The 11,533-nt window shown below is 32.9% G+C and overlaps 1 protein-coding gene across 1 annotated transcript; it reads right to left on the bottom strand.

Annotated features, from left to right (window-relative positions):
* Nucleotides 1–1,156: 1,156 nt before the first annotated feature.
* On the bottom strand, nucleotides 1,157–9,430 carry LOC134283560 (uncharacterized). Its single transcript, XM_062766079.1, has 5 exons — nucleotides 8,904–9,430; nucleotides 8,541–8,733; nucleotides 6,647–6,966; nucleotides 3,955–4,233; nucleotides 1,157–3,198 (listed from the first exon to the last, which is right to left on the bottom strand). Exons 1-5 carry the CDS (start codon nucleotides 9,406–9,408, stop codon nucleotides 1,220–1,222), a joined length of 3,276 nt encoding a protein of 1,091 aa, XP_062622063.1. The 5' UTR covers nucleotides 9,409–9,430; the 3' UTR covers nucleotides 1,157–1,219.
* Nucleotides 9,431–11,533: the final 2,103 nt, after the last annotated feature.

The raw sequence follows: 11,533 nt of genomic DNA, 5'->3' as shown, positions 1-11,533 counted from the left end.
TACTGCAGATGAATTAATTTTGATTCAATTTTCCTTTGAAAATGTCGTAAAGGCAATTTCTTTTCATTACTTTGCCGATATATAGAATACTAAAGAAAGCATATACAGTATACTATATAGAAAACAGGTATTAATACCAAAGAAAACATTACTAGTATTTACTACTACAGTGTATTTGCTCGTGTCCCCTCAATAACAACGCCTGATACTCCCTCCTTTTTTATGCTTGTCAAGGAATTTTTGGTTGTTGATAGTAGCCCCAACTGAAAATATAAACGAGTAGCTGTGCCCCTGACTGAAATTGCTTCCTACGGGCCTGCAACTCATGCCTTGACCCCCCCCCCCTCCGCACTCCAACACAAAACACCAATTGCAGCTGTAAGCCGAATCGCTATTGATTGCCAATAATGAAAGGGTCTGAGTTATAGATGACAATATATAAGACGTATATATTTCATTTGGTAATGTTACCTAAATCATTAACGTCTCTCCTGTTGAAAATTATCTACCCCCCCCCCCCTTGCCCCAAAAGAAAAAAAATCATCAGTAAGAGAAACAGTTCATTAAGCATATTGACGTACCTTATACTGTCCATTACTTTCTCGTTTTAAAAATCTTATACCTGCACTTGGTTCAGACAATATTGTTGCGCATAAAAATATTACCAATCTAGACGTACATCATCATGAAGAAAATGGATACCTTGTATAATGAGATAATTGTAAAACAAATAAAAATAAAGTAAATTAGTATGTAAATTAAACAAACAAAAAAATCATAAAAGTGAACAAAAAATTAAACTGCAGGGCAGGCGCCAGACACACCGGTTGTGGATCTGTTTTTGTATTGAATCAACAATTAGGCAATAGTATTTTGATTTTAGAAAGGCACGTACACACAGTAGATATCAGCGTTAAAAACTACTTATAATGTAAAAGATAACCTTGATCAAAACATCATTTATTCTCAATTACATCCAAAAAATATTTCAATACACCAAACAACCTTTAATATACATGTATATATTTCTTTTTACTGCATATAGTATTTTTTCCTTGCTAATATGAACGCGGCAAGCTTTTTACGTCAAATCCCATTGTGACGTCAGCAAACCCGCGATCTACCTTAAAGTATGACAAAAATTAAATGTAAATTTAAATTAGTCATGGTCAAATGTAAATTTAGTACCACTGGCAATATCACTGGAATCCCTCTTAATTCAAGTACTAGTCAATTTTGCTCCACCCATCATCTGTCGTGAAATGTAATCGTCAAATTTTCTTTGGTATTCACGTCCTTTTTTATCATTTCGAGTCCAACAAAACATACTTGCAACTACCTCAAAATGTTCCGGAAATTCGTCTGAAATTTCTTCGATTGCGGTCATATAGATGGCTATTGGATGTGTACACCCATCCAAGAGAGAAATTTTGTAAGCATGAATATAGTAATAAAATAATCTATTTTTGAGATTTCTTTTGAAATCTTTTTGCTCTATCATTATTTCTTTTTGCAGCTCTTTGTCTTCAACCTCTTCCGTATTAAACAATTCTTCTGAAATCGCGCGCTTAATACAAAGAATTGCTATATCTATTGCAACGGTTGATATATTGACATTTTCCATTTGATACTGAGAATAACTGAGATCGTAGAAAAATGACGCTAATAACGCAAAGTTGCGCGATTTTTCTGTTGGTATTCTCATCCAAGCTAATGTAAAGTCTACTTTCCAAGGAACAACATCTTGGACAATTTTAAAACTCTCATTTGAACAGCGTGTAAAAATGTCAGATTTATTGTTCTTATCAAACAGCTGACCCAAAATCCCTCGTGTTGTTTTTTGCTTAAATTCGCGTATTCCCTTGAGAAAGAAGTCAGAAAATGTTGGTCTTTTGAGGGTTTTTTCTTCATTTGGTAGATGTATTTCCAACATTTCCTCAAACATTTTTCGAATCAATTCAAATGCTGATTTGTAAAATCCTAGACGACAAAAGAATTTTGAAACTCGTAGTGTCATCGGGGCAAATTTTTTCCGGTACAATCCATTCAAATTTCTAGACTTTGAAAACCCTTTGCAGTCATTTAAAACACCTAAACGCAGATTTTCAGTGAACGTGTATCCGTGTCTTCTCGCAACTAAGCTTACAAACATCGCTGGAAATAGACGCATTGCCTCGACAAAGACACATATAGTGTCAATTTCATCCTCCGTAAAATCATCTATGATATTGTTCGATGATATGAAATAATGTGGAATATATCTCCTTTTCAGATAGATAATCATCAATGAAAGTGTTCGTAAAACACACCCAGTAAGATTTGTCTTCCATTTCTGTTGAGGTATTTCCTCGCACGCATACAGAAAAACTGAGAGAATATGCTTTCTTTTGAGTCCTTTGGTTAATATTCTAGTCGCCTCTTCGACCATAATTTTAACAACATGATAACCATGAATCTGAAAATTGTCTAGGGCTTCCAAAAAAAGAAAAGAATAGGCCATTGAAAAATCTAATTTCCATTCAATGTCGGGATGAACACTTAAAGGATGACCCTTTTGAATCAAAGTACATGTGCCACCACTCACAATCCTGGATATTATGTAGGAGGGTGGCCAATCGAATTTTCGATTGCGTTGTACCCATTCCTTTGCAACTGCAGGAAATTCTTTGCAAACTAATCCAACGCAGCATTGCCTTGTAAAGGGAGGAAGTGTTATTTCTTTGGGCAATTCTTGTTTTGTGAGGAATACTCCATCATTAAACCCAGGAACGCTTTTTGTGACAAACGAGGTTTGACTTTCTAAGGGACGTAACCAGCAATATCCTGGATGTGTAGCGCTGCAGTCAGCGTGCACAATAGACTTTTTGTTTCTTAGACTAAGACCAGCTGATTCAAACTGTATATAATTGTCACTATTAACAGCAACTACTGAGGGATCTCTTTTCATAAATCTGCATTGATTTTTAAATATTTTTCTCTCTTGTGTAAGATCTTTTAAAGCAACATTGTCACCAGTAGCAAATGTTCCAATACACAGAAACCATTGATTTTCGAGTTCCATACATCCACCTATGTAAGAGTAATTCTTAATACGTTCTTTTGGAAAAGTAAGCTTAAGAATAAAACTTAGATGTGGAAGAGGTATCCCAGTCAAGGCGTCGACATGCAAAGGGTCTTCAATTAGACAATCAAGCAAATCTGAAAAATTACAGAATAACAATTTCTCATAAGTCAAGGGGAAAAGATTATCATTTTCTACATGTATATCATAATCATTTTTGTTTTTTAATGATTGTTTTTATCCTGGAAAAATATATTATACAGTAAAGAACTATATGCGGTATATTGCATATGTTTGCCCCCACAAAAGTCAAATTTTGAAAACTTCCTGAAATGTGCTGAATTCAATAAATTGTACGAGAAATATAAGTTAACAGAAAATATTATAGTTCCAGAGCAGTGTATTCACAATTTCTGTTTTTATGACGTCACAAACTAGTCCGATTTTATATCCTTTTTCAGAAAGAGGACAAAATGGACAAAATTTCAACAATTTAAGCTTTAGAATTTTTAGAGCGCATGTGGGTTCAGGAACAATATTGACATATTTCATTGATATTATCATTCTACACATTATATCAAAATATTAATCCTGAACACACATGCGCTCGGTGACTTTCATTTAAAATATCGACGAAATATGTACATTTTTCTGCAAAATTCATAAAAAACTGAAATTTACGTCATATTTGTGACGTCATAACGTACATATGACGTCATTACTTATGAAATTATTCAGTGCTTTGAAGTCAGCATATACTCCCCTGTTTAAGGACTTAATTAAATATTACTCCATCAAAGTTTGATTTTGGGGGGCAAATGTTGGTTAATACCGCATATACTCGTAGTTCTTTATCACTGAAAAATCATTAAACAGTGTGCATAGAACCTTACCATTTGTATTATCGTTTTGGAGTTCATCTAATCCATAGGAATTGAACGTGGATATATAACAACTCTCTTGAGGAATCAATCTCTCTGATTCTTCTCTTTTCACACCACCCTGGTCTTCACCTTTTGCCTTTTGTGATAGTGAAGTAACTAACTTTTGAAATCCAATGTCGTGGATGTTCCCTTTGATACCAGCATCTTTATATCTTTCTAAAGAGTGCTTTGAAATTCTGTGCGATGGATATTTGCTTTCACAGAAAAGTGTTCGATGAAGAAGTGCTCCTGAAGAAATTTATTTCAAAAATTGAATTAGTTTTATATGTCCTGAAATTGACATATATTAATTGACAGAGAATGTATGGAACTAAGAAAATAATGGGTACAGTTCCTGAAACGTTCTAGTTTCCCATTTTCCGTTCCCTCACCCTTCGTTCACCGTTCCCTCCCAGTTCGCAGTTTTGCGTTCACTGTTCGCCGTGCGCTCGCGTTCACCGTTCACAAAACGTTCACCGTTCGCTCTTCGTTCCGTTTAATTTGCGTTCACCTTGCGTTCACCGTTCACTTATCGCGCAGTCTTCATAGTCATTCGGAACTCCGATGTGAATGGACTTATCTTTTTGATGGTTTTTACAGTTTTTTAAATGAAATAACTAAGATATCGTGATTGAAGAATAATTATTTAACCGCAAAAAGTATCATATATATATTTCTATTATTACTTTAACCATGAAATTTCCCTGGAAAATAATACATTAAATACCTACATGTATGTAGAGCGATGCTAAAATGTTAAATTTAATTAGGGGCAATGTACAAATGCTTCAAGCACGATAACATTTTGTAGTAATATAAAAGACGACAAATCATTAATGGATGGATATTAATCAAAGTCTTTTACAAGACAAGAATACACACACAAAAAAAATTATTTCAAGCACGTATTTGAAAAAAATACATCAAAACATATCAAAACTGCATGTAAGTCTGAGAATTATGAACAGTACTGCAGATATATTAAGTTAATTAAAAATCTTCAGAGCTAGTTAAATTGATAGTGTGATTCTAAATTTTAGAAAAAACCAACTGTTTAACATGTAATACATCAGAATTGTTCTACTTTACGTTAAGTCTATCATTAGAGAGGGAAAATCCCTTCCTTCACCGTACCTAAATATATGTTTGCTATTCAGTATGATTAAGAGCCCCCCTCCCCCTCCCCGGCGCCTTTTCTCCCGAAATCAAATTCTTAATTAAGTTTATTTTCAGCATATTTTATCTAATATCTAATGTGTATTGTAACACAAGAAAATCAGTCTGTAAACGAACATCAAAACAGTCATTAAACAATAGAGTATTTCAAAATATATATGTGCCGATAGTAATTTTTTTAAATTGGCAGGGAATATGCTTCATAATCATTTTCAAACTTAATCCTTCCAAGTATATATTCCCATTATTTATTTATTTCTGCAGGAATGCAAAAATCAGATCTGGAAATGATAGGGAAAATATGAAAATTTCTTGGAATACTAAGTGACTCTTTGCCTTCGGCATGTTCGATGAAACGTGATTTCCACACCTCCACTGTGTCGAATGATTTTGATTGATATGAGAAGCACGTGGACTTCGTGTGAACCGTGTGAACTTGAAGATGGAAAATAAAAGCTGGTGATTATCAAATGGATTTGTTGATCTTAAAAAATTCATTACTTTTACTGCTTGGAATATTTAGGAAAAATAAGAATTTTTATTTGATGCAACAGATATCTGAGAATGGAGGGGGATATCTCTCTCTCCTTTCTCTCTCTCGTGCGTGTATATTTCTCTGGTCAATAAAAACTATGACAGCCTATTACTTATTTAGGTTTAGAAATTTAATCTACTACAAATAATTTGATTGCCTCTTTCCATCATCTTGTCCGAGTATAATCACGGCCGGGAAATGTCTAGAGATACATGTACATGTAGAAGTTAGCTAAAATAATTTCAAAATACGAATGTATTTATGCAATATGTCAACAGATACGTATTTGTAAATAAAAAAAAATCCGCCACTTTACTCAGAATTGCCTTGGTACGGAAATATACATGTATGGTCTTTTCAACCGGGTACAATATATGTAATTCATTCTATAAGTAGTAGTTTTACCTTGTAAAGTCCACATTATTTTTTAGTTAAAAGAATAAGCATATTTACTATAAAAGTATATTAATTTTATATTTATACTACACGCGTTCAATAACAAATACACATGTTTTACGGCAATTGAAACCGTGATATTAAAATATCGATTTTAAGCATAGTATGTGCAGAAAAAAATGTTTTTATTACTTATTTATTTAGCTTTTGTTTATTTATATTTAAGCACCTGAAATAAGAATTATAGAATAATAGAATAATTTCAATGCAAGGAAAAGATCGGAGGCATTCCAAATAAATCGTTCATCTTGCGTTCACCATTCGTTTACCGTTCACTTTGCGCTTGCGTTCGCGCTCCGTTCGCGTTCTGCGTTCACCCACCATTCACCGTTCACAAGTCGTTCACCAAGTTGCGTTCAGCGTTCGCACATCGTTCACTCGTTCACATCGTTCTCTCACCGTTCGCTCTGCGTTCGTTCAGCGCTCGTTCACCGTTCGTTCACCCTTCAGGTGGGAAAGTAGAACGTTTCAGGGACTGTATTTAACGATACATACTGTACGTCCATAATTTTTCCCATTTCTTTGGACGAAGACTGACATAATGAAATTCTCCCAAATGTCCGAGGTAAATAATCAATGCTGGGTATGGAACATCTTTCCTGGAGGATTTCACTTCTGTGCGTCGAACATCATCTTTATAAATATTAAATACAACGGATTCAAGATGAAGAGCATCAACTATTGCCTTCAACATTATGTGATCGCTCCATTCTATCGGATTAGACATTCTTGTCAGATATTCTTCCCAGCTTTCGGAACTTAAAAATGATGTTATTGGACAACCATCCTCCTGCAAAGGATGGTCTCGGAGATACCTATAAATGGAAGAAAAAGTGTACATTGTTAGATATGCCATTAAAAAGCCTTTGAACAAATGCCAGTCAGAACCTCTAACTGAAAACTATTTTTTATAACATGTCAATTTAATTCTTATAACAGATTTAAATTAGGTAATACAAACTATGCAACTTTTAATTAAAAAAATTGTTTTCAAAGTCATAAAGAATCAAGATTTAGGGGAGGGGGGGTCGTGATGAAAGGATATTTAGAAGAAAAGTCTTAAATTCCACGCTTTTGAAAAAAAAATCATATTTTGGAACTTTATAATTATTTCCATATATTTATCACTCGGAGAATATTTTTCTTTTTCCAGAGACATGATAATACACAATAAAATTACTTTGTTTGTTGCTACCGGAATAAACGTTATCTTTGCAGGTATTGCAGAAAAAATTATAATTTGCTTAGTACCTGGGTTATGTATTTTTCGGCGGTCGCTGTAATATTTATTCCGATAATATTTAATGTAAGAAAGAAATTCATTGTTTTCAGAGTAAAATGTACGAGGTGTTAATCATTTTTGAAAAAAAAAATCTTGGACTGATGCGATAAACTTTATACTTTGTGGTTTGTGATTACAAAATATTAAAAGAACATAAAGCAACTAGAAATGAAGAAGTATTGTAAATTTATCTTGATACGCCGATAATTTTTCAAATTATCAAAAGATACAAAAGCCATTATATGACCACCTAGGTTGTTACTGTTTAGTTTCATAACGTGTAATAACATCATTGGTTCTCGATGCCTGCGCTCCTTCTACCGAATACACTTACTTTGATGACAATTTCCCTTTACTTAATTATTGACTTGAACCCGTCTTGTTTATATACCTTACACTGGCATGAACAGCTGATTTCATTGCACGATATTGTAAATTGTTATATGCAGAGCAAAAGATTCTCACTTGTTAAACTTGGCAAATTTTAAACACCCTGACTACAAATAAACACTAACTGTACAATCTTCATCTTCTTAAACGTTTCGGCATTTGAAAACAAGTACTCTAAATGCGTTTTATTTCTCTGTAGCCGGTTAATAAACATTTCCCGAGCGTATGCCATTTTTTCCTTTCAAATTTATAGAATATTGGAAATCGAGACCTCCTTACTCGTTTAATTGTTACTAATGTTTCTTAATTATTTAGATATATTTATTTTAAATTTACGATGAATACTCTTAGAAGGAAAATAATTTGGTACAATCTGCCAATTAAATGGAACAATTGTGTCCTATCGCGTGAGTGAAATAACGGGATTTTTTAATGATAAATGCCTATATCAAAAAAGGGTTTTAGTAGAATAAGGTCATTTCGAAGTTGTTCCGCCTTGACAATCCATTACTTACAAAACCAACAATTCATAAAAACTTAACATAATTTATTATATAGAAAATGTAGAATATACATTAAAACGATTATTCTATATTAACGTAAAAAAACCACTGATGTTCCTGAAGCAGTTTAATTCTATTGTGCTAGTCCACGAACTTTTTGATAACCCCTAGTAGATATATTAAATCAATGAAAGTTAAATATTGTTTTTCTTACTCAATAGCCAAATGTCTTAGCGTGTCTGTTGTATGGCCAAAGTGACCATTTATCATTAACTGGTCAGCAATTGATCGGAACATGCAACTTCCATCGGTTTTTCCATTCCACAACTCAAAATTATTATCCGTAGCAAACTTTCGGATTGATCTCAAGTAAACTGGCATATTCACAAACTGCTCTACACCTTTACCTGAAATTGTATGTTTTAAATAAATATTTCTTATGCAGAACTGAGAAAGACATTTATTTACTGAAATACTACCTTAAATGGAATTTAGTTAAATATGACAAAATTTGTTTTGACAGAACATTAATGGTACAGCTTCTGTACTTATCTTGGTTATTCTTGAGCCCACTTACTGTATCTACCGTCTGTCTGTGTTGTACTGTAGCGATCGAATCCCCCATGTATGAAGTCATCATCGGCTTCCCTCATCAGACGTCTATTACAGGACACTTGGTATTCGTCATCACTATCAAAGTAGTCTGTAGCATCGCCATCATCGTCAGAGAAATCCTCACATTCCTTCGAAGAATCATGTAACCTGTCAGATTTTCCTTCTTTTACAAAGTACATTTGGTTCGGATCAAAAGAACATTGTGCAGCACCTAATTCTGGCACATTGTCATCTTGTGGTTGCAATGGATCACTCTCGAAGAATTCTGTTTCTTTTAAATTATTGCTAAGTACCTCATCTTCACTCTCAACTTTAATTTCATCTATTTCTGCAGATGTCCCCTTTGTCCAAATATTATTTAGGAAATTCGACGATTTTTCGGTTGATTTTTCAATCAAGTGGGCAACACACTCTGTTGTTGAATAATCATGGAAATTATTTCTGTCAGATTCATCCATTATTTTCATTCACTTTAAAGCAAATGCGCAAATAGATTATGAATGTTCAAATAATATTTCAAATTTAATTTCCTTATTCAAAAGAAGGACGGAAACTGTTGACAAAAATACTTTGATTATTTATAACTCTTAAAACTAAAATTTCCGTTTTTAAGTGCATGTATTTTTTTATTGTTCATTTGTTGGTAATGTAAGAAGATTGGGGTCTTTTCAGCATATTTGATAGACATTTAGACCTCACAAATTCAAACATATTTCGTACTAAACTTAACACTTTATTCCATTAAGCTGTGTGGAAAATTTTCGTATTGGTATATGAAGAGATCTACTGAGACAAATGTAGAACAATTTATTACTGCCCTAAAAATACAATATTGTAAAACTAAAGAAAAATCATACTTTAAAAAATACATGTGAGTGTTTGTACTGTAACAGTAACATGTTGGTATAAAAATCTACACAATCTGTCAAAAAAAACTCTGGTCTAAACATAAGAAATCAAGCACAGATAAATGTTTGGTAAATAAACCAAATTCAAACAATGTGTTTTATTTTGACGACATAGGTAAAAATAAAAAAATTACATTCATATACATGTGCCATGCTTGGATTCATAACCCTTCATTTTTTCTGATGCCATGTATTGAATATTTTCTGATGTTTGTACTTGATTTGGAACATTGAAGGCTTAATTAACAAACGAATAACATTAATGAATTGTATATTTGACATTTCAATGAATAAAAGAAATCACCACAAACTCAATGTGTGAAATTGTATAAATGAAGATTGGATGCAAATCCAAAAGGAAAAAAGACTGTATACTTGAAAAACAGCAGTAACTCTGTAAAGAGCAGATTTACGGAGAAGAAAATCTAGAGGTGTTAGAGGAAAGGACAACACCTCAATAATACAATTCTGTGCTTACGTTGAAAAGAAATCACTATTAAAGTCCTGTTTGTGCATGTACATGTAACTATATTTTTTTAATGCTAGTAATACATGTACTTACACGTTCACTTTAGTGAAAACTAAAATAAAGCAAATTGAAATTTATTAGATTTATAAGAGTTCATGTCGGCCATGGTATACCAAGTGCTTGAAATTCAATTGCAGGGATGAGTTCTATCAAACAGAACACTCGTAGCAAGAGATCATCAAAAAAGATCCTCCCCTCGCATTGAGTATTCTATTAATCAAGATACATTAGGCATTGCACATCGATCCCAATAAAACAATTTATTTAAACAATAAAATGCTTTCTTTGTTTGTTATTACTGGAATGAACGGAAGCAGCTGTTGCAGAAAAAATACATAACCCGCGTAAGCGGGTTATGTAATTTTTTTCTGCAATAGCTGCGACCGTTCATTCCAGTAATAACAAACAAAGAAAGACATTTTATTGTTTATATTTATATCTGTTTAAATTATCATTTTAAGTAGGATTAAAAATATTAATTATTGTGTTAATGATGCGAACGTCTTTGTACGTTTCATTGATGGAACGGCCACTGGTCAAGAAATCTGTACAGGTGATATGCCTAATGTAGTTCATGCAGTGATGAACGCAATGGGTTTTCTTTAGAAATAAAGAAGAAAATATTCAGTGGATGTAAATATATGGTGAATAGAACGACCAGTAATTTTCATGAAATTAAAACTATGAGGTTTAAATAGTATGTATAAAAATAGTATTTCCTAATTACATTAGTAACATAAGCATGGCTTTTGAAATAAAAATATTACGTTTTTTTGTTTCCATAAAATAAAGCGAAACCATCTGAATGTTTGAGTCAACGTTCTTCAAATAGTTTTTATAGCGAAAATATTGATTGATTATAAAATCAAAGTACTGAAAGTACTCATGGGAGTTGAACATTCTTAATCTGAAAGATCCCACGGGAAGTATAGGAACAGTTTCATACTTTCAGATTTAAGTCAGCTAGAACTGATTTGTTGGAGATACAACACGAAACATTAAAAAAGAAATTTCTATTGCATTTGAATATGATCATAAGACAGCTCTTAAATTAGCTGCAGAACTGTAGCAGTCCGAAAAAAGATTTTGACAGACCGGAGAGCTACAGTGCCATCCATTGAAAAAACTGACTGTATATTTATTGCGCGCGAACAG

This window comes from Saccostrea cucullata, unplaced genomic scaffold (genome assembly GCF_032062105.1).
Source record: "Saccostrea cucullata isolate Sc308-1 unplaced genomic scaffold, CSIRO_AGI_Scuc_v1 ctg2296, whole genome shotgun sequence".
NCBI lineage: Eukaryota > Metazoa > Mollusca > Bivalvia > Ostreida > Ostreidae > Saccostrea > Saccostrea cuccullata.
The sequence above is the reverse complement of the archived record's forward strand: the minus strand, read 5'-3'. Positions and strand labels throughout refer to the sequence as shown.

Excerpts from the sequence above, each read along its gene's own strand:
- LOC134283560 (XM_062766079.1), bottom strand. The coding sequence starts at position 9,408 with ATGAAAATAATGGATGAATCTGACAGAAATAATTTCCATGATTATTCA. Across the intron at positions 6,967-8,540 it reads CTAAGACATTTGGCTATTGA|GTATCTCCGAGACCATCCTT; the intron begins GTAAGAAAAACA and ends TTCCATTTATAG. Across the intron at positions 3,199-3,954 it reads CCAAAACGATAATACAAATG|ATTTGCTTGATTGTCTAATT; the intron begins GTAAGGTTCTAT and ends GTAATTTTTCAG.